Source organism: Zalophus californianus, chromosome 1 (assembly GCF_009762305.2).
Source record: "Zalophus californianus isolate mZalCal1 chromosome 1, mZalCal1.pri.v2, whole genome shotgun sequence".
Taxonomy (NCBI): Eukaryota; Metazoa; Chordata; class Mammalia; order Carnivora; family Otariidae; genus Zalophus; species Zalophus californianus.
This window is the reverse complement of record NC_045595.1, coordinates 62,180,237-62,203,215: the sequence shown is the minus strand read 5'-3', so window position 1 is coordinate 62,203,215 and position 22,979 is coordinate 62,180,237. Positions and strand designations below refer to the sequence as shown.

Below are 22,979 nucleotides of genomic sequence, written 5' to 3'. Positions count from 1 at the left end.
CTGAGGGGTGAGAGGCCAGGTGGAGGAGAGGCCAACTGTTCCAGCTGAAGCCATCTTAAACCAGTCAGCTCCATCAACCTGCGAGCTGACCACATTCACCTGACTGACCCAGCCAAGCCCAGAAGAAGAAGAATGAGCTGGGTAAGCCCAGTCCAAACTGCTTACACAGAAAATTGCACCCAAATAAATGAGTGTTCTTTAAGCCACTACCTTTTTTTTAAGATTTTATTTATTTATTTGACAGAGACACAGCGAGAGTGGGAACACAAGCAGGGGGAGTGGGAGAGGGAGAAGTAGGCTTCCCGTTGAGCAGGGAGCCTGATGTGGGGCTCGATCCCAGGACCCTGGGATCATGACCTGAGCCAAAGGCAGACGCTTAACTGACTGAGTCACCCAGACGCCCCAAGCCATTACATTTTGGGGGGTGGTTTATTATGTAGAAAAAACTGACATACTGGCCATGAGTTGGCTCAAGGACAGAGACCAAGTCACTGTATCCCTAGAGCAGAATGGTGCCCAACCTGTTATAGGTGTTCTTATAGGTATTCTTGAATGAGTGAAAAATAACTGGCACTGGGAGAAACAGGAAGGAATATCTACTCAGCTCCCCAGTTTCTCCTGATACCTGCCTCATAACGGCTCAAAGCTAAGATCTAGTGCCAGGAACACAAGACGACTTTGGGCTCGTTTCCTATCTCTGAGGAATTAATGACATATAACCATAGTATCTTATAACACCTCTGAAAGATATCACCACTGAAGTACTACTTGAATACAGACATATACATGGGAGTGCAACACACACATACACACTCACCTTTCACACACAGGTGAGCAAATCAGTGCACAGCCTGGCCCATGAGAACACCTAGTCTCCTCCCAGCCTTTCCTTGGTGCTCCTGTACCTACCATCATAAAAGGACGCCCCAGGAGAACTCCCTCCCCACTGCTAGCAGATTCATCTTCGTGAGGCAGGGAAGTGAGCCATATCAACCCAAGTTTAGTCCTAATGCAAAGAAACTTGGCATTTCACACATCTGACAGGTCATTTTTGCCTCAGATCTGCTGTATCCAACCTGTTTTTTGTTTTAAAAAAACAGAATGTGGAGCACCTGGGTGGCTCAGTCGTTAAGCAGCTGCCTTCGGCTCAGGTCATGATCCCAGGATCCTGGGATTGAGCCCCGCATCGGGCTCCCTGCTCGGCGGGAAGCCTGTTTCTCCCTTTCCCACTTCCCCTGCTTGTGTTCCCTCTCTCACTGTGTCTCTGTCAAATAAATAAATAAAATCTTTAAAAAAATAAATAAAAAAACAGAATGTATTTTAGGGCATTGTGGAAAAAAATGTTTGCAAAACAATATACATATACCAGTTGTCTCCCAGAGGTTCTGCTGTTGAGGATGAATACGCCTGTGTTCTCAGCTAGAACACAGCGCCCTTTCACGATAGGGAAAGGCAGGAAGCAGGTCTCTCCAAGACCATTTTTCCTCAAGAAGTTTTCCCCCACTTAAAATCGCAGGCTATTACCTCATGTATGATCTGCAATGGAGGGCCTCCTACCACACGTTATTTTACTAGGGAGTATTTCTTGGTTGCCTCATTGCAGCCCCAAGACACCAACCCGTCGAGAGCCCACAAATGGTTCTGTTTCATTCCATGGAAATTCTGTCATTTCTGGTTAAATTCTGACACTGCATTTATTCTCTATCAGGTCATCCACAGGAGCTCACCGACCGTTGGGTATAAGGGCTAAAGGAGCCCATATTTGCAGAGTTCTGCCATTGTGAAAGCTGGCAGGGGCCCGCGTAAAGGCAGGTAATGGGGTGGGCATGTTCTCTTGTGGTCCTCGCAGCCACCTCCTTATAACCCCAGCAGGTGCCAACCCTGATGTGGTCCATGGGTATATAGAACTCTACCCAAACAGGCAACAGCTAAAAAGTGTGAGTGAGGGATACTCAGGATCTTCCAGTACTTCAGAGTATTTGTTGCCTTGACACGTCCTTGTAACCTCTGCTCGGACTTCTTCCTTTCTCTTCTGCCCAAACGCCGATTCCATTCCCTCAGCTGCAGTTCCATGTGTTTCTTGTTCTCCTGATGGCCCCTCCCTCTGCTCTGCCTTCTCCTTCTTCTACCTCACTGCTCACACTCCAGACTCCTTGAGTATATCACCAGGGGCAGACGCACAGATGACCTTATCATTAGGGTGGGCTGTATGCCAGGTTTGAAAATATCCAAATGGTGCAGCTAAAACGGCATCACATATTTTCTCTACCCTATACCTTTCAAAATGAGGAAACAACACCTTTTTTAAAGTATGTGTGTATGTGCACACACAACTAGGCTTGTTGAATATGAATTTTTTAAAATGCAGAAACTATATTAAGCATCAGGAAAAAGTTTTTACAAACAACCACCATGCATGGAAAAGGACATAATATTTTGTAACAAATTTCAAAAAATAGTTATCAGAGGAGAAACAGAAGATTCTGGAGCAGAGTAGAGAAAGGCAGCATGGCTCCACTCCTAACCCACCCTCACCCTTCAAAAATTGTACCGAGGAGTCAACAAATCCCAGACAGAAACCAAGCAGGTGGAGAGAACCAGACCGGTAATCAGCAGGGCTGACTGTTCTTGATGGAATCCAAAACGCCAGGACTTCACCTTGTGAAGGTGAAGTAAATCTCGGCATAGGACACTTAACCTTTCTGAAGAGAGAACAGAGCCCAGATATTTTAAAGCAAACAGATAAACAAGCAAAAGTAAAATTACATACCCCTTCTGCTGAGTCGTCCCCTTCTAGCTACGATTCCCTCTCTTGGATGAAAGGAAGATGCATGTAAAAGGCAAAGAACCTAATTCAGAAGAAAGAATTTGCAGAACAGAATGAATTCCTCACAACAGTTTCACACTACAGAACTTAAGAAGAAAGTGAGTGCAATAGAACAAAAGTTCAAAGTGGGGGTGATAACAGAATGTCATGAAAAGGGTGATTTTAAACTTCAGGAATCAAACTGAGGACTGATGTAACATCATGACAGAACTAAAAAATAAACAGAAACTGTAAGGAATAGAATAGACTGAGAATTTTACAAAACTGAGAAAAAGACATGAAGACTCATATTCAAGAGTCAATGCAAACCTCAGGCAGAATAAACTCATAGAAAATTACATGTAGGCACATCAAATTAAAACTGCTTAAAACCAAAGAGAAAAAAAAGTAACCAGTGAAAGCAGTCATATAGCCTTCAAAAAAGCAAGATAGACTGAGAGCAACTTAAAAAAAAAAAAAAAAGAAAGAAAGCCAGAAGACACTGTGTGATACCTTTAACATATTAGAAGAGGGGCACCTGGGTGTCGCAGTTGGGATGAGTGACTGACTCTTGGTTTCGGCTCAGGTCATGATCTCAGGGTCATGACCTCAGGGTTGTGAGATCAAACCCTACATGGGGTTCTGCACTCAGCACAGAGTCTGCTTGGGATTCTCTCCTTCCTCTGCCCATCCTGCTCATGCGTGCTCTCTCTCTCTCTCAAATAAATAAATCTTTAAGACAAAAAAGTGTTAGAAGAACTGCCAACCTAGAATTGTTACTCTGTGAAAATATCCTTGCTGAAAGCATCCTTGCTGAAAGCCCCAAGATGTAGGAAGGAAAGAACAATGAAGCAGGTAAATATGGGGTGCGGTACAAATCTAAGTGAATAATACTGCCTGCATAAAACAAGTACACACACACACACACACACGTGCATGCACACTATTATTATTTGAAACACATGACAACAGCATAGAAATTGGGAAGGGGTAATTGGAGTCAAAATAGTTGAAGATATTTAAATTGTCCAGAAAATGGTAGGTATCATCCTTCAATAAGTCAAGGATGTCTGTTATAATTTCTAGAGTAACTGAAAGAAGAGTAAAAGAATATATTAGAGGGGCACCTAGCTGGCTCAGTCTGTAGAGCATGCCACTCTGATCTTGGCGTTGTGAGTTCAAACCCCATGTTGGGGGTAGAGTTTACTTAAAAAAAAAAAAGAGAGAGAGAGAATGTGTTAGAATGTAATAGAGAGGGTAAATATAATAATTTTTAAAATGCTTAATCACTCCAAAAGAATGCAATAAAAAAGAACAAAAAACAAAGAACAGCTAGGACTAAGAGAAAACAAAAAGTAATTTTAAAGCTAAACCTATTGATGATTAAATGTAAATATGAATTAATGCTCCAATTGGTTATATGTTGCTTATAAGAGATATACTTTAGACCTGTACCCCTGAAACAAATAATACATTATATGTTAATAAAAAGAAAAAGATATACTTTAAATAGAACTGTACAGAGAAGTTGAAAGTAGAAGAATGAAAAAAAATATATACTATGGAAAGACTAACCAGCAGAGAAGACTATCAGTCAAAAAATAATACTAGAGGAGGAGCAAGATGGGGGAGGAATAGGAAACCTAAATTTCATCTGGTCCCAGGAATTCAGCTAGATAGGGATCAAACCATTCTGAACACCTACGAACTCAACAGGAGATCGAAGAAGAGAGTAGCAACAACTCTCTGAACAGAGAAGCAACCACTTACTGGAAGGTAGGACCTGCGGAGAAGTGAATCCGAGGCGATATTCGGGAGGATAGACGGTGGGGGAGGGGGCCTCTGTCCTGTCCACCGCTTCTGGCAAGTGTTAGAGAAGCAGAGCACAAAATCGGAACTTTGAGAAGTCAGCTGTGCTGAGGGACGTCGCTCCAGTGGATAAGCGGGGGGTGGAACCCTCACGGGACAGTGTGGTCTCAGGACCCTCAGGGTCACAGAAAGACCGGGGGTGCCTGAGTGTGGCAGAGCTCCCAGGTATCGGAGTGGGGAAGCCAGCTGCAGAGATGGAGCCGAGGCGCGGGCTCTCAGCTCGGGGTTGCCATAAACTGTGATCCGCGGCCCAGTCGGGCCACTGCTCCTCCAGCAGGGACCCAACAAGTGTTAGATCCCGGGAGACTCCCCTTTCTCCCCTGGGAGAAGCGGCGCAGGAGCGCACCGCAGGGATCTGCTGGGTTTGGAGACTCCACATGGGGTCGGGTGCCAGAGATAGAAATGCTCCGTCACAGGCCGGGTGAGCACGGAATGCGGCCGGACACCAGGGAGACGGGAGTGATTGACTGCTTTTCTCTGGGGGCGCACTGAGGAGCGGGGCCCCAAGTTCTCGGCTCCTCTGGGGTGGAGATTGGGAGGCCGCCATTTTCACTCTCGTCCTCCCAACGCTGTACGGAAAGCTTGCAGGGAACAAAAGCTCCCGAGAGCAAACCCGAGCAGATTACTTAGCCTTGGACCTGGCAAGGGTGGAGCAATTCCGCCTCCAGCAAAGACATTTGGGAACCACGGCAACAGGCCCCTCCCCCAGAAGATCAGCAAGAACCTCCGGCCAAGACCAAGTTTACCAATCAATGAGAACAGCAGAACTCCAGCACTAGGGGAATACTGCACATAGAATTCATGGCTTTTTTCCCATGATTCTTTAGTCTTTCAAAGTTAATTTTTTTAATTTTCTTTTTTTTGAATTTTTCTTTTTCCCTTTTTCAACCAACATCTTATCAATCCCTTTTTAAAAATCTTTTTTTATTTTTCATTTTTAGAGTCATATTCTATCCCTTCATAGTAATTAACCTTATTTTTGGTATATATGTGTATGTGTATATATATATATATATATATATATATATATAAATATATATATATATATAAAGTTGTTCTCTCTTTAAAATTTTGGGATACAGTTTCTTCTAACAGACCAAAATATACTCTAAATCTGTAGTGTATGGCTTTGTTCTAGTCTCCAGCCTGATCACATTCTTTTTTTTTTAAATCTTTTTTCTTTTTTTAACCAAATTCTTATCAATTCCTTTTATAAAATCTTTTATAATTTTCATCTTTATAGTCATATTCCATCCCTTCATTGTATTTACCCTAATTTTTGTACATATATAAGCTTTTATTTCTTTAAAATTTTGGGAGGCAGTTTCTTCTAACAGGCCAAAATATGCCCAAAATCTAGTGTGTGGCACTGATCTATTCACCAGCCTGATCATATTTGATCATATTCTTTTTCTTTTTTTTTAACCTTTTTCTTTTTCCTCTCTCTCCCTTTCTTTTCCCCTGGTTTCAGGTCTCTTTTGATTTGTTTAGTGTATATTTTTCTGGGGTCGTTGTTACCCTCTTAGCATTTTGTTCTCTCATTCATCTATTCTCCTCTGGACAAAATGACAAGATGGAAAAAATCACCTCAAAAAAAAGAACAAGAGGCAGTACTGACTGCCAGGGACCTAATCAATATGGACATTAGTAAGATGTCGGAACTAGAGTCCAGAATGATGATTATAAAGATACTAGCTGGGATTGAAAAAAGCATGGAAGATATTAGAGAATCCCTTTCTGGAGAAATAAAAGAACTAAAATCTAACCAAGTCAAAATAAAAAAGGCTATTAATGAGGTGCAATAAAAAATGGAGGCTCTAACTGCTAGGATAAATGAGGCAGAAAAGAGAATTAGTAATATAGAAGACCAAATGATGGAAAATCAAGAAGCTGAGAAAAAGAGAGATAAACAACTACTGGATCACGAGGGCCGAATCTGAGAGATAAGTGATACCATAAGATGAAACAATATTAGAATAACTGGGATCCCAGAAGAAGAAGAAAGAGAGAGAGGGGCAGAAGGTATATTGGAGCAAATTATAGCAGAGAACTCCCCTAATTTGGGGAAGTAAACAGGCATCAAAATCCAGGAGGCACAGAGAACCCCTCTCAAAATCATTAAAAATAGGTCAACACCCCGACATCTAATAGTAAAACTTATGAGTCTCAGAGACAAAGAGAAAATCCTGAAAGCACCTTGGGACAAGAAGTCTGTAACCTACCTACAATGGTAGAAACATTAGATTGGCAACAGACCTATCCACAGAGACCTGGCAGGCCAGAAAGGACTGGCATGATATATTCAGAGCACTAAATGAGAAAAATATGCAGCCAAGAATACTATATCCAGCTAAGCTGTCATTGAAAATAGAAGGAGAGATAAAAAGCTTCCAGGACAAACAAAAACTAAAGCAATTTGCAAACACAAAACCAGCCCTACAGGAAATATTGAAAGGGGTCCTCTAAGCAAAGAGAGAGCCTAAAAGTAACATAGACCAGAAAGGAACACAGATAACATACAGTAACAGTTGCCTTACAGGCAATACAATGGCACTAAATTCATATCTTTCAATAGTGACCCTGAATGTAAATGGGCTAAATGCCCCAATCAAAAGACACGGGGTATCAGATTGGATAAAAAACAAGACCCATCAATATGCTGTCTGCTAGAGACTCATTTTAGACCCAAAGATACCTCGATTGAAAGTGAGGGGTGGAAAACCATTTACCATGCTAATGGACACCAAAAAAAAAGATGGGGTGGCAATCCTTCTATCAGACAAATTAGATTTTAAACCAAAGACTGTAATAAGAGATGAGGAAGGACACTATATCCTACTTAAAGGGTCTATCCAACAAGAAGATCTAACAATTGTAAATACCTATGCCCCTAATATGGGAGCAGCCAATTATATAAGCCAATTAATAACAAAAGCAAAGAAACAAATCAACAACAATACAATAATAGTAGGGGATTTTAACACCACCCCCACTGAAATGGACAGATCATCTAAGCAAAAGATCAATAAGGAAATAAAGACTTTAAATGACACACTGGACCAAATGGACTTTACAGACATATTCAGAACATTCCATCCCAAAGCAACAGAATACACATTCTTCTCTAGTGCCCATGGAACATTCTCCAATATAGATCACATCCTAGGTCACAAATCAGGTCTCAACTGGTACCACAAGATTGGGATCATTCCTTGCATATTTTTGGATCACAATGCTTTGAAACTAGAACTCAATCACAAGAGGAAAGTCGGAAAGAACGCAAATACATGGAGGCTAAAGAGCATCCTACTGAAGAATGAATGGGTCAACCAGGAAATTAAAGAAGAATTAAAAAAATTCATGGAAACAAATGAAAATGAAAACACAACTGTTCAAAATCTTTGAGATGCAATAAAGGCGGTCCTAAGCGGAAAGTATATAGCAATACAAGCCTTTCTTAAGAACCAAGAAAGGTCTCAAATACACAACCTAACCCTACACCTAAAGGAGCTGGAGAAAGAACAGCAAATAAATCTTAAGCCCAGCAGGAGAAGAGAAATAATAAAGATCAGAGCAGAAATCAATGAAATAGACACCAAAAGAACAGTAGAACAGATCAACGAAACTAGGAGTTGGTTCTTTGAAAGAATTAATAATATTGATAAACCCCTGGCCAGACTTACCAAAAAGAAAAGAGAAACGACCCAAATAAATAAAATCATGAATGAAAGAGGAGAGATCACAACCAACACCAAAGAAATATAAACAACTATAAGAACATATCATGAGCAACTATATACCAACAAATTAGACAATCTGGAAGAAATGGATGCATTCCTAGAGACTATAAACTACCAAAACTGAACCAGGAAGAAATAGAAAACCTGAACAGACCCATAACCACTAAGGAAATGGAAGCAGTCATCCAAAATCTCCCAACAAACAAGAGCCCAGGGCCAGATGGCTTCCCAGGGGAATTCTACCAAACATTTAAAGAAGAATTAACACCTATGCTTCTGAAACTGTTCCAAAAAAAATAGAAATGGAAGGAAAACTTCCAAACTCATTTTATGAGGTCAGCATTACCTTGATCCCAAAACCAAAGACCCCATCAAAAAGGAGAACTACAGACCAATATCCCTGATGAACATGGGTGCAAAAATTCTCACCAAAATACTAGCCAGTAGGATCCAACAGTACATTAAAAGGATTATTCATCACGACCAAGTGCAATTTATTCCTGGGCTGCAAGGTTGGTTCAACATCTGCAAATTAATCAGTGTGATACAATACATTAATAAAGAAAGAACAAGAACCATATGATCCTCTCAATAGATGCAGAAAAAGCATTTGACAAAGTACAGCATCCTTTCTTGATCAAAACTCTTCAGAGTGTAGGGATAGAGGGTACATACTTCAACATCATAAAAGCCATCTATGAAAAACCCATGGCGAATATCATTCCCAATGGGGAAAAACTGAGAGCTTTTCGCCTAAGGTCAGGAACATGGCAGGGATGTCCACTATCACCACTGCTATTCCACATAGTACTAGAAGTCCTAGCCACAGCAATCAGACAACAAAAAGAAATCGGCAAAGAAGAAATCAAACTCTCACTCTCTGCAGATGATATGATACTTTATGTGGAAAACCCAAAAGACTCCACCTCAAAACTGCTAGAACTCATACAGGAATTCAGTAAAGTGGCAGGATATAAAATCTATGCACAGAAATCAGTGGCATTCCTATACACAAACAACAAGACAGAAGAGAGAGAAATTAAGGAGTTGATCCCATTTACAGTTGCATCGAATACCGTAAGATACCTAGGAATAAATCTATCCAAAGAGGCAAAGAATCTTTACTCAGAAAACTACAAAATACTCATGAAAGAAATTGAGGAAGACACAAAGAAATGGAAAAATGTTCCATGCTCATGGATTGAAAGAACAAATATTGTGAAAATGTCAATGCTACATAGAGCAATCTACACATTTAAATCAATCCCTATCAAAATACCATCCACTTTTTTCAAAGAAATGGAACAAATAATCCCAAAATTTGTATGGAATCAGAAAAGACCCCGAATAGCCAGAGGAATGTTGAAAAAGAAAAGAAAAGCTGGTGGCATCACAATTCCAGACTTCAAGCTCTATTACAAAGCTGTAATCATCAAGACAGTATGGTACTGGCACAAAAACAGACACTGAGATCAATGGAACAGAATAGAGAGCCCAGAAATGGACCCTCAACTCTATGGTCAACTAATCTTTGACAAAGCAGGAAAGAATGTCCAATGGAAAAAAAGACAGTCTCTTCAACAAATGGTGTTGGGAAAATTGGACAGCCACATGCAGAAGAATGAAACTGGACCATTTCCTTACACCACACACAAAAATAGACTCCAAATGGTTGAAAGACCTAAATGTGAGACAGGAGTCCATCAAAATCCTAGAGGAGAACACAGGCAGCAACCTCTTCCACCTCAGTGGCAGCAACTTCTTCCTAGAAACATCACCAAAGGCAAGGGAAGCAAGGGCAAAAATGAACTATTGGGACTTCATCAGGATAAAGAACTTTTGCACAGCAAAAAACAAACAAACAAACAAACAAAAAAAACAGTCAACAAAACCAAAAGACGACTGACAGAATGGGAGAAGATATTTGCAAATGACATATCAGATAAAGGGCTAGTATCCAAAATCTATAAAGAACTTATCAAACTCAACACCCAAGAACAAATAATCCAATCAAGAAATGGGCAGAAGACATGAACAGACAGTTTTCCAAAGAAGACATCCAAATGGCCAACAGACACATGAAAAAGTGCTCAACATCACTTGGCATCAGGGAAATCCAAATCAAAACCTCAATGAGATACCACCTCACACCAGTCAGGATGGCTAAAGTTAACAAGTCAGGAAATGCCAGATGTTGGCAAGGATGTGAAGAAAGGAGAACTCTCCTACACTGTTGGTTGGGACTGCAAGCTGGTGCAGCCACTCTGGAAAACAGTATGGAGGTTCCTCAGAAAGTTGAAAATAGAGTTCCCCTACAACCCAGCAATTGCACTACTGGGTATTTACCCCAAGGATACAAATGTAGGGATCCAAAGGGGTATGTGCACCCAAATATTTATAGCAGCAATATCCACAATAGCCAAACTATGGAAAGAGCCAAGATGTCCATCGACAGATGAATGGATAAAGAGGATGTGGTATATATATATATATATATATATATATACACACAATGGAATATTACGCAGCCATCAAAAGGAATGAAATCTTGCCATTTGCAATGACGTGGTTGGAACTGGAGGGTGAAATAAGTCAATCAGAGAAAGACATGTATCATATGATCTCACCGATATGAGGAATTCTTAATCTCAGGAAACAAACTGAGGGTTGCTGGAGTGGTGGGGGGTGGGAAGGATGGGGTGGCTGGGTGATGGACATTCGGGAGGGTATGTACTATGGTGGGCACTGTGAATTGTGTAAGACTGTTGAATCACAGACCTGTACCTCTGAAACAAATAATACATTATATGTTAAAAAAATATAGTAGGAAGGGAAAAATGAAGGAGGAAAATTGGAAGTGGAGATGAACCATGAGAATCTGTGGACTCTTAGAAACAAACTGAGGGTTCTGGGGGGGGAGTGGGGGATGGGTTAACCTCGTGATGGGTATTAAAGAGGGCACATATTGAATGGAGCACTGGGTGTTATATGCAAACAGTGAATCATGGAACGCTGCATCAAAAAAAACATAATACTAGAGATAAGGAAGGTCATTTTATAAAGATAAATGTTTCAATTTACCAGGAAGATATTAACTTTTAAATGTGTATGTACTTAACAGAGCTTCAAAATATATGAATCTAAAATATGGGAACTAAAAAAAAAGAAACACATAAAACCATGATCCTAGAGAGGTGTTTTAAATACCTTTATCATCAACAGTTAGAGCAAGCAGGGGCACCTGAGTGGCTCAGTCAGTTAAGCGTCTGCCTTCGGCTCAGGTCATGATCCCAGGGCCCTGGGATCGAGCCCCACTTTGGGCTCTCTGGAGAGCCTGTTTCTCCCTCTGCCTACCACTCTGCCTATCTGGGCTCTCTCTCTGTCAAATAAATAAATAAAATCTTTAAAAAAAAAAACAAACAGAGCAAGCAAAGAGCTAAGAATATGTATCTGAAAAGCATGCTTAACTAATAAATTTGATCTACTTGACATGTAGATCACATCCAACAACTATAGAATAAGCATTCTTTTCAAATACGCATAGAATACTTTTACAAAGTAGACCATAAATGGAATGTCAACAAACTTTAAAGGATTAAGTTCTCCAGCCATAGTGAAACTAGGCAAAAGATTACTAGGAAATTCCTGTGTTGTACAGAAATTAAACAAAATATTTCTTTTTTTTTAATTTGGAATTTTAATTATGTGCATAAATAGCAACTTGAGAATGAGGAGTTCTAAGGCTAGACATTATCTCTAGGTAAAAGGATTTCCGATTAGTCCACTTGCAGTATGGCATCACCCAAGATAACAAAGAAGCCTAGTATAGTTTGTCCTGAAGAAGAAAGCCAATTTACTATATTCAGTACTGGCTTCTCTGCCATTTTTCTGTAGAAATACTGGTTTACTGCATGGAGTTTCCAATGTTTACCTATAACTGATTAAAATGGGCAGAGCATGGAGCATTCTATTTATTTCCAGGTGAATTCTTCACATTTCCTGGCTTTTGAAAGTTCTTCCACAAATCTTCTACGACTATGTATCCTCGTAAACCCCAGTCATATAATTTCTCCCCACTGACCTGGACAAATACAATGGCTTGTTGTGGATAATAAAGAGAGGCAGCAAGTCCCATGAATCCAGGTGGATACACCAGCTTCTTTATTTTTGAACCTCTAGCCAAAAGAAGTCCAACAATGCCAGCAAAACCAATAACACGAAGTCTTGGAAAAAATCCAGGAGGTGCATTTTGGAGATATTCATAGCTGCCTAACCCCCATTGAACCAGGCTCTGCATCCTGGGCTTAGTTTGTGAGTACATTTCCTGACACCAACTTGTATATGGCTCGCAGTAACGTCGGAGATGTGAAATGCTTTCTTCAAGTGGGGTCCTTGGCTCCTCCAAATATTTAGATTGACCCTCAGGGACGGAGTAGAGTGAAAGCTCATTAACCTTCACAGAAGTTTTGTGAGGTGAGTCCTTTTTAGGTGATGCATAGACTCTGAAGGTGAGCAGACTCAGGCTGGCTGGCCCCACAGACCTCTGAATTACCTTGAACATGCTGCTGGCAGAGGTGGCTCCAGCTAAACAAAATATTTCTAAATAACTCATGGGTCAAAGGAGAAATTACAATGGAAATTAGAAAATATTTTAACTGAATGATAATGAAAAATGACATATCAAAAGTTGTGGGAAGCAGCAAACACTGTGGTAACAGGAAGTTATAGCTTTAAATACCTATGTTAGAAAAGAAGAAAGGCTGAAAATCACATTGATTTCAGGAAGCTGGGAAAGGAAGAGTAAGTTAAACACAAAGAAAGTAAAGGAAGGAGGGGCGCCTAGATGGCTCAGTCAGTTAAGCCCCAACTCTTGATCTCACTTCAGGTCTTGATCTCAGGGTTGTGAGTTCAAGCCCTGTGTTGGGCTCTATACTGGGTGTGGAGCCTACTTAAAAAAAAAGAAAGAAAGAAAGAAAGGAAATGAAGGAGATAAAAAAGAGCAGAAATTAATAAAATAAAAACCAAACATACAATAAAGGATCAATGTAGCCAAAAGTTCGTTCTTGGAAAAGAATTACTGATTTATAGCTCAAAATATTGATAAGTCCCTAGAAAGACTACCTCAGAAACATTTAGAGAGAACACAAATGAAAATATCAGGAATAGAAAGAAGCATCACCACAGATCTTTCAGATATTGTCAGAAAAGACAGTAACAAGATTATGATAAATTTATGCCCCCCAAAATTCTTTTTTTAAGCTTATTTTATTTTTTTAAGTTTATTAATTTTTTTTTACTAATCTCTACACCCAACATGGGGTTTGTACTCACGACTCTGCGATCAAGAGTCGTAGGCTCCTCTGACTGAGCCAGTCAGACGCGCCCCCCGCAAAATATTCTGATGAAATAGACAAAATCCTAGAAGAAGCTCATCAAAAGTGCCACAAGAAGAAATACAAAAATTTTATATGCCATTAAGTATTAATGAAATTGAATCTCACTACACAGGTGTTGAGAAAACTAAGCACAGGTGGCTTTGTCAATGAATTCTATCAAATGTTTAGGAGTGTAATTCCAACGTTACACAAATTCTTCCAGAGAACAGAAAAAGAGGAAATACTTCCCAACTTATTTTATACATCTAGTGTAACCTTGGTACCAAAACCTGGCAAGGACATGATAAGAAAGTAGATTTGCAGACCATTCTCACTAAAAATAGATACAAAAATCATAAATAAAATATTGACAAATGGAAACCAGTAATATATTAGTATTGATAGGCTGAATAATTAAGCATTACATTTAAAAAGATAATCTATTATACCAAGCTAGGTTTATCCTAGGAACTCATGATTGGTTTATTTGAAAAAAGGAGTTTCAGGGGCACCTAGGTGCTCAGTTGGTTAAGCATCCGACTCTTGAATTTGGCTCAGGTCATGATCTTAGGGTTGTGAGATTGAGCCCCATGTTGGGCTCCCCACTGGGCGTGGAGCCTGCTTAAGATTCTCTCTCCCTCTCCCTCTGCTTTCCCCCATCCCTTCCCTGTCCCCACCATGCTCACATGTTTTCTCTCTCGTTCTCTAAAAGAAAAAAAGGAAAAAGGAGTTTCAGAAAAGCATCTGACAGAAGTCAACAAGGTAAAAACCCTTAGGAATTAGGCATATAAGGAAATTTCCTTAACTTGATTTTTAAAACTGATGTGGAAAGGATGACTATCACAGCCTATAACATGGATGAACCTTGAGGACATTGTGCTAAGTGAAATAAGCCCATCACAAAAAGACAAATACTGTCTGACTGCACTTATATGAGGGACCTAGAGTAGTCAAATTCACAGAAATGGAAAGGAAAAGGGTGGTTGCAGGGGTTGGGAGCTGGTGGTTTTTATTTAATGGGTACAGAGTTTCAGTTTTGCAAGAGGAAAATGTTCTGGAGGTCTGTTTCACAACAAGATGAATGTATTTAACGCTATTGAACTGTATACTTAAAAGTGGCTAAGATGGTAAATTTTGTGTTATGTATTTTTCACCACAACTTTTTTAAAGGAAAGGATTAATAAATTGGACTATGTTAAAATTCTTTTCATCAAAGATACTATGGAGAAAGTGAAAACACAACTTACCTAGCAGAAAATATTTGCAACATATATAACCTCAAAAGTTCTGGTATCCAGAATCATATAAAGAACTCCTACAAATCAATATGAAATAAATGGACAACCGGTAGAAAAATGAGTGAGAGAAATGAATAGACACTTCAGAAATGAGATATTCAAATAGCCAATAACCATATTGATAAGGTACTCAACATCATTAATAATAGGGGAAATTAAAATTAAGTGGTATTATGACCTATACATGGGAATGCTTAAAGTCAAGAAGAACAACAATACCAACTATTGGTGAGGATATGGGGCTCCTGGAGCCCTCATATACTGCTGCTGGGAGCATAACTTGTTACAACCATTTTGACAACCGGTTAGGCATTATCTACTAAAGTTGAACCTATCCATACCCTATGACTCAGCAATTTAACTCCTGTGAGGAGCACATGCCACACAGACACCAAAAGACCTGCACAACAATGTCATAATAGCCCCAAACTTGAAACAACAAAAATATTCATCAACAGTGGAATGGAATATTCCACAGCAAGGAAGAAGAATGAACTGCACCTTCATGGAACAACATGGATGTGCCTCACAGACATGATGTTGGACAAAGGAAGCCATATCCAAGAGTACATCCTTTATGCTTCCACTGAAATAAAATTTAAGCAGGGAAAACAGAGTTCATGGTCTTGGAAGTCTGGATATTCTTAGGAAGGCAAGGATGGGAAGGTGACACTAGGAGTGTTTTCCATATAATTCAACAATATTACACATTAAGTTGTCACTAAACCATAAATACAGTAGGCATTCATTCTTCCTAGGATGGTTGTACTTTGAAATATTTCAAGAAAGTATTGTTTGATGTTATGCATACGTCACTTACGTTAAGCTGTAAACCAGGTGCTGCTGACGTTCCAATTAAAAATTCACAGTCCAGGGGTGGACAGTTAGCCTTCTCATCAGGAAACTCACCCTCTAGATGTGCCTAATACAAGTACTTCTATTATCTGTACCTTGCTCAAAACCACTGCTATGCTAATTAGTGCCCTGAATATCTGAAATGGCTATTGGCGAAATCAGTGGCCTCTGAACTATGACGATACATATCAGAAATGGGCTCTCATTGGTAAGATGTAAGGTACTTATGAACGGGGATTGGCTAAGGATATTTTGGAGACACTTCTCATCCTTATATGGACAGGGTAACTCCAGTATAGACCTCGATGATGCTTGAGACTTAAACCTTACATGGTCTCATTCGGGAATCACGTGTTACACACGGGGACGATGGGCGCAGCATCCATCTGTGCACAGGGTACAACCACCCTGCTCACTGCAAAGCATGCCCAGCCCTTCCCAGCCCAGGAACGCCAAGAACAGGAACTCTGCCTTTGCATACCCTGCACACAGCGCAGTGCTTGACACACAGTAGACACTCCAGAAACGTTTGTTGAGGGAACAAACGAGTGAGTGAAGAGGTGAAGTAGTGAGCGGTAGAAGCCCGTTTTGATAAAACTTGATTCAGTCTGGATGTCCATCAAGCAGGGCATTATTTGATTTGTGACAGTAGCAAAGAAGAGTGAAGGAGCTCTTAGTTCCAGTACTGGGCATAATCAATGTCTGCTAAGTCCCTTTTCCTGTATAATCTACCCCATGAGCTTCATTAAATATGTCATGAAGTCAAAAGCACCTGGAATGTGGGTAGTCCACGAGCCATGTTTTCTTCCCCCCCATCCCCCCCGTCTTGCAGGAAACTGGCCTCATGCAGAGTTAGAGCTACGGGTTTGGGAAAGATCAGTGCACTGTGGCTGCGGGGGGGTGCCTTCCTTGACTGGACCCTTAACGGTCAGTGTGATAGTGTGAGTTCTGTGTGTGTGTGTGTGTGTGTGTGTGTGTGTGTGTGTGCGCGCGCGCGCATGCGTGCGTGTGTGTGAAGGCTCTACCCCCAGAGCCCCCTGAGCCTAGAGCATTCCTGCATGGCAGCCTGAGGCTGCTTCCTGTCTCCCCAGGTTCTCAGGCCAAGGTCCTGGCTTAGAAACAGGTTTTCACCATGTCACAGTTTTCCCAAACCTCAAATGAAGATAAGGACACCAACTGTTTACCAGTAGTCTACCCCTGGCAACGTATCCCAAGCCTGTTTTTCTCTTCATGAGTAAGAGTCAAGCTTGTTATTCACTGAATCACAACCCCAAATTAAATTCTGCCCACAAGCGGGAAAAGCCCAGCTGTGTGCCTACTGAGGCGCTAGTTCTCTCAGCTCCCCTCGAATGTGTCTACACTCCCCGTAATCATCCAGCCATCCTTCTTGCCCTCTCCTCTCTCCCTGAAACCTGTGCTAACACAGCATGGAGCCTTCTGATTAGACCAACAAGTCCAGGAGATGTAAACTCCATGGGAAAAACCAGGTCATCCAGGTGTTTCTATTTCATTGTTATTTTAGGGAAACAGAAGAGCACAGATCGAGAGAACTCGGGAGTAAAAGCAGAAGCCTTGCTTGTGTCCTGCGCGCATCTATCCAGGTGTGACAGGGCTGAAGGACACAAGGTCACAGTCCAGAACCCTGAGGCTCTGTCCCAGGGTGTCATGCTATTGCATTTCCAGAAGTCCACACATACCTTCTTTTTCCTCTGGTCTTGGCTACAGTCTTTAAAAATAGTAATTCTTAAAAAGACAACCAGACAAGCCAGAAATAACCACTGGTTCAATGAACCTCTGAACAAATATGGCAATATTGACAAGGAAATTCTAAATTTGGTTGCAGTCTCATGCTTTATTCTATGAAGGAAGTTAAATCCAAAAAATGAAGACAAACAGAAATTGAAGTTAATTTAAGAAAACAAAAGGAAGGCTTTAGAAATGAGATAAAAGAGCAAAGGAACATTCTGAGGGAACAACTAGTTTGTGGGGCCTTGCACTGCCCTGGGGCTTTGCTCTCCTTGAGCATCATAGGCCCCTGGAGGAAGCACAGAGATGAGACAGATGTTGGAACGAGACCTGCCTACTTTTATATCCTGGCTCTAATGCTTTCTGGCTGTGTGACGCAGGTAAGTCACTGAACTTTTCTGTACCTCAGTTTTCCCATCTATAAATTGGAGCTAGCCATTTCTGTCCTCAGATTTGTGCAGATTAAATGAGATAAAATGTGTAAGACACCTCTCATTGAAATGTTCTCTATTTTGGTTGTGGTGGTGGTTTTGTGGTTGTTTAAACCTGTGACAACTCAGAGACTTTTGTAGTTGCAATGGGCACAGTTTATTGTAGGCAAATTAATCCTCAATCAAGTTGTTGAAAAAAGGGAACAAAAACATGGGACACCTGGGTGGCTCAATAGGTTAACCATCTGTCTTCAGCTCAAGTCATGATCCTGGGGTCCTGGGATCGAGTCCTGCATCGGGCTCCCTGCTCAGCAGGGAGGCCGCTTCTCCCTCTGACTGCCCCTCCCCCTGCTTGTGTGCCTGCTCTCTCTCTCTCTGACAAATAAATAAATAAAATCTTTTTTTTTTTAAAAGGGGAAGCAAAACAAAAAAGTCACTCTCAGGACAGAGATGGCATGGAGCAAGTGTCTGGTTTTATGACAGCTCTGTCTCTGTGCCTAACTTGTTTCCACAGCTCTGACAGGCCAGGGAAGGGAAAGAGAGAAGCTGTCTGTTTGTTTTTGGACTCGGAGGTGGTGGGGCTGGTAGGGTGAGGTCAAACTGGGTGTCTCTCACGTTCCTGATATTACAGACCAGAAAGGATCAACAGAACCCATGGAGCTTGGGGTGGAAAGTCTTAAAGGCTTTTCTGAGCCTGTCTTAACTTGGCAGATGCCCTTTGTAAGGGCAAGTTTTAAAGGAGAAACAAGGGGCAAATCACAGAGCAGGAGTCTACGAGTTCTTTCACTTCCTGGGTCATCGGCCCTATGCTACTTTGCAGCAGCTGCTGTCTCCCAAGTCAACCACAAAGACAGGATAAACAGCTTCACCTGGAACTGGGGCAGACGCCACAGGACCACTGAGTGTCGAAGTCAGCACAGAACAGAGGTGTTGAAGGCAACGTGAAGCCAGGACAGTGAGCATGCCAGGGAACCAGAGGCTCTTTGGGAAAGCCACAGTTGAGACTGCATGGGCACCATCACTGGGGTCATGTGGCCAGGAGAGGCCTCTTGGAGGGCTGGGAGGTCGAGACTCTTTTTAGGGTACAGGTGACCAGAGAGAAAACAGAGTCTTGAAGATGGACATGGGACTTGGCATAATAAGAAGCTCAAAGGAAAGCAAACCTAGCATGGATGTCTACTGCATACACACGGAGGGAGCAAAACATCAGGATGTTTCTGTAATTCGGGCAACAACCAATTATAGTTAGATATTGAGAACATTAGAGAGGTATCTATGACAGACATTTCCTGCTGCCCAGCTGGGAACAGAAACCAAGAAGATTTGTGTATTTGGACAGGAGAATGGAAAGCTAAAGGGCCAGATCCAGACCTGGTCTCTAGAAACCAAAGCTAGACAAATACCAACACACAGAAGGAAAAAATGGTGGTCAAGTAAGTCCTCACCCATTTAAGTTCATGGTCAAGGACAAAGTCACCATGCTTAGGTGAGAGACATCACTACCACCACTTGAGGCTGGATCTTAACTGCAGTGAACACACAGCCTAGGCAGTGTGTGAGCAAGGTATCCTCCTGTACCCCCCCAAGTCCCCCCCCACCAACCCAGGTGTGCATGCCCCTATGGGTTCATTCATGCTCATCATTACAAATTTTAAATTTCAGCAAGCTCATTCAGCAAGTCCCCACCTTACTAATGGACTGAAGAACAAACAAACAAACAAACAAACTGCTGCTCTCCAGGACTGATGGTCTGCACTGTAGGAGGGGGCGCTGTTGATGCCCCATCCATGGCCCCTTCCCGGGCCAGTGTACCCACCCCCGCCACTATGAGTGCGGGCAGCTAATGGTTCACAGCTGTTCCCCATCTCTGGAGAGCTGCCTTCGGGGGAATGGGAGCCCTGCTCGGGTGTCACACGTGCACCATGCCACCTAGCCCCAGCAACCAATGACAGATGGAGATGGAGGAACTCAGGGCTGGCCTCCGTGCTTCCAAGTGGGACCAACCCTGTGGCACAGTTCATGAGCTCGGGCAAAGGGAGAAGGCCGCTGGGGTCACATCCTCTCCTCTCCTCCCCCATCCTGCTTCCCTCCCTCAGTAAACCACATGCCTCTGAACAGGCTCTGCTTTTAGAGAATCTGGCCCAAGCGTCCAGTCAGTCTTCAAATGTCTACACAATGCCAACTTTGAATGGAGTAGTCTTCATGGTAGCTTGACCCCCTAAGCCTCCAGAATCTCCAATACCAAACTCATCGGAGCCCTCAAGTTCTTTAAGTCTTGGTGTCCAGGGTACCCACGCCTGAAGGCTCTCTGGGCCTGGAGAGGTCGAGAGCGGAAGCAAGGGACGAGCTGCTCCTGAGGCAGCATCTACAGGCAGCTTCTACCAGAGGGTTTGGAGTGGGCACCAGCAGCTCACAAGGAAATAAAAGGAAATACTCTGGGGTAAGAGTAGGGGGATGTCCCGTGTCCGGAGGGCCTGAGGGGAGGAGGGTGAGGAGCCAGGCCCCAGTACAGAGAGGACAAGCACTCCTTGGAGGAGTGAGGCAGCTGTGGCCCCAATTTCTGATCTCCAGGACCTGAGACACCTGCTGGCAAAGGCTAACGACTCACTCAAGGAGCAGACAGTTCTAAGTCAGAGGATGCCTTTGGTGACTTGTGGTAATAGGGGCTAGAGTCAATAACCCACAAGGAAGTGGGGAGGGAGCCAGAGTCATGCACAGAGCCCCTTAGATCCCATAAGTGAGGGGGCCTGAATGCTCTCCTGGATCAGCATGAAGGTGAAAGGGAAAGAAGAACACTCCTTGAGCCCATTCACCTCGCAGGTCCTGTTCTAAGTGAGGCACCTGCAAGAAGCCCATGGGGGAATCTATGTGAAAACTAGTATCCATGTTCTCATATGAGCAAATTAAGGCTCAGGGAAGTCAAGAAAATAATTCAGTTTTCCCTTCTCTTCCAAGCCTTTCCACTGTCATTTACATTAACTGCCATCTCTCCAACATAAAAATAACAGAAGCAAGCAAACGATGCAAACCCCCACAATCTCTGTGGTCCCCTGATCCTCTTTCAGCACTCTGCCTAAGTGCTCTTCTCGAGCCCCAGAGATTCAAGAATGAATTGTCTGCCCCCCACCTTCTTCTTATCTCAATTCATTCCTGCACTCACTGCAGTGTGGCCCAGCGGCATCCCACTCCCCACATTCACACTGAAAATACAAGACCACCAGAACCTTCTCATGCTGTGAAGCCAAGGCACACATTTGTAGCTTTCATTTACTTGATGTCTGCAGCCTTTCGCATCATTGAGCACTTCCACCATCTGGAAACACACTTCCTTTAAAATTCACCTTGCTTTCCAGCTCTCCCTTCCATTGCATCATCTACTGCTTCTGTCTCCTTTGAGGCGCCTGGTTTATAGAGTTGCCTTTAGTGATGGGACAGCTTTGCTTCAGTTTGTACACACAGCACCTGGGCCCTGCCATAGGAAGGGATGTGCAGTGAGTGGCCAATCAGCCCCTACAAGGAAGAGCTCTCATCCAAACCTGCCTGGGTCCAACCCTTGTGTGGCCCACTCTTCCAAGATGACTGTTCTCCAATTTGAAGCAGTTCCCTCATCAAAAAAGTGGATGTCACTATAAAAATAAATGTGCAAGAGGGAGTGAAATCCCTGGTGAAGACAGTCTTGTAACACACACACACACACACACACACACACACCTTATAATGACACAGCTAGTTTAAATGTTAAACCTACAGGGCGACAAAAACTCTTAACAGTCTGTATACCCAGCCAAGTACAAAAAGCAGAATTCCTGTCCACCAGCTGAAAGCTCCAAAAACTCTGCCTTGCCATGAGAAAATAAACATCATTGCAGACACACAAAACCTGCATTTAGTACTCATTCGGCCGGGGCCTGTAAACAGCCCATTTGGCTGGTGGGTGTGGCTCCTGAGATGGCCAGGCTTGAGCCTCACCAGAAATAAAGCCAGCTCGTTATCAATCTCAGGGTGGGTATGGGTCTACTTTGAAGTGACACACTCCACAAGTGGCAAGCTTGGGCCTTATGCCTGATCATCTGCGGCAGATGAATGATCAGGATTGGCAGGGAGCTCCTGCCTGCCACAAAACAACAGCAATGTTAAAATGATGAGGGAAGTGCCGGAAGATTGCTCAAACAGTGCTTCTAGTGCTTGTCCCAGTCTGTAACTTTGGTTGCTAGCCTGCAACGAGGCACATAGATACCTGAGAGGATGTTCTGAGAAGCTTTCATAACAATTTGGCAGGGGAATTTTTATGTCCATTTAATTTAACAAAAAATCGTGTTTGTATTTGGAATATCTTTATTTTAGCTTCATATATTTTTTTAAGATTTTATTTACTTGTCAGAGAGAGAGAGAGAGAGAGTGTGTGTGCAAGCATGAGCAGGGGGAGCAGCAAGGAGAGGGAGAAGCAGACCCCCCGCTGAGCAGGGAGCCCGATGTGGGGCTGAATCCCAGAACCCCGAGATCACGACCAGAGCCGAAGGCAGACACTTAACTGACTGAGCCACCCAGGTGTCCCTATTTTAGCTTTATATTAATTGATTTTTACTGTATTTCGCTAAGGTATCAGTCTGCCAATACTAGAAAACAATTTTAATGGTCCACAGAGAGTTTGAGAAGTAGTGAAATAAACAATAAAAGGAAAAAATCCTATTCATTAAAAGATCCTCCAAGAGGAGAAAGATAAGCCACAGAATGAGAGAAAATGTTTGCAACTTATTATTAAAGTTTTATGTGAAAAAGAAATCCTATATTATGTAAATAATTCGAATCAATTAGAAAAATGGGCAAGAAACTTGGGTAGACATTTTACAGAGGAAATG

At 42.2% G+C, this 22,979-nt stretch overlaps 2 protein-coding genes across 2 annotated transcripts in view; both read right to left on the bottom strand.

The window, feature by feature from the left end:
* The window catches only part of SUSD5 (sushi domain containing 5), a 64,169-nt gene that overhangs the window by 6,000 nt on the left and 35,190 nt on the right, over positions 1-22,979 (bottom strand). The window lies entirely within an intron of this gene.
* Positions 12,245-12,994, bottom strand: LOC113917384 (MICOS complex subunit MIC26-like). Its single transcript, XM_035728759.1, has one exon. The coding sequence runs from the start codon at positions 12,974-12,976 to the stop codon at positions 12,383-12,385; it is 594 nt and encodes a 197-aa protein (XP_035584652.1). The 5' UTR covers positions 12,977-12,994; the 3' UTR covers positions 12,245-12,382.

Excerpts from the sequence above, each read along its gene's own strand:
- LOC113917384 (XM_035728759.1), bottom strand. The coding sequence starts at position 12,976 with ATGTTCAAGGTAATTCAGAGGTCTGTGGGGCCAGCCAGCCTGAGTCTG.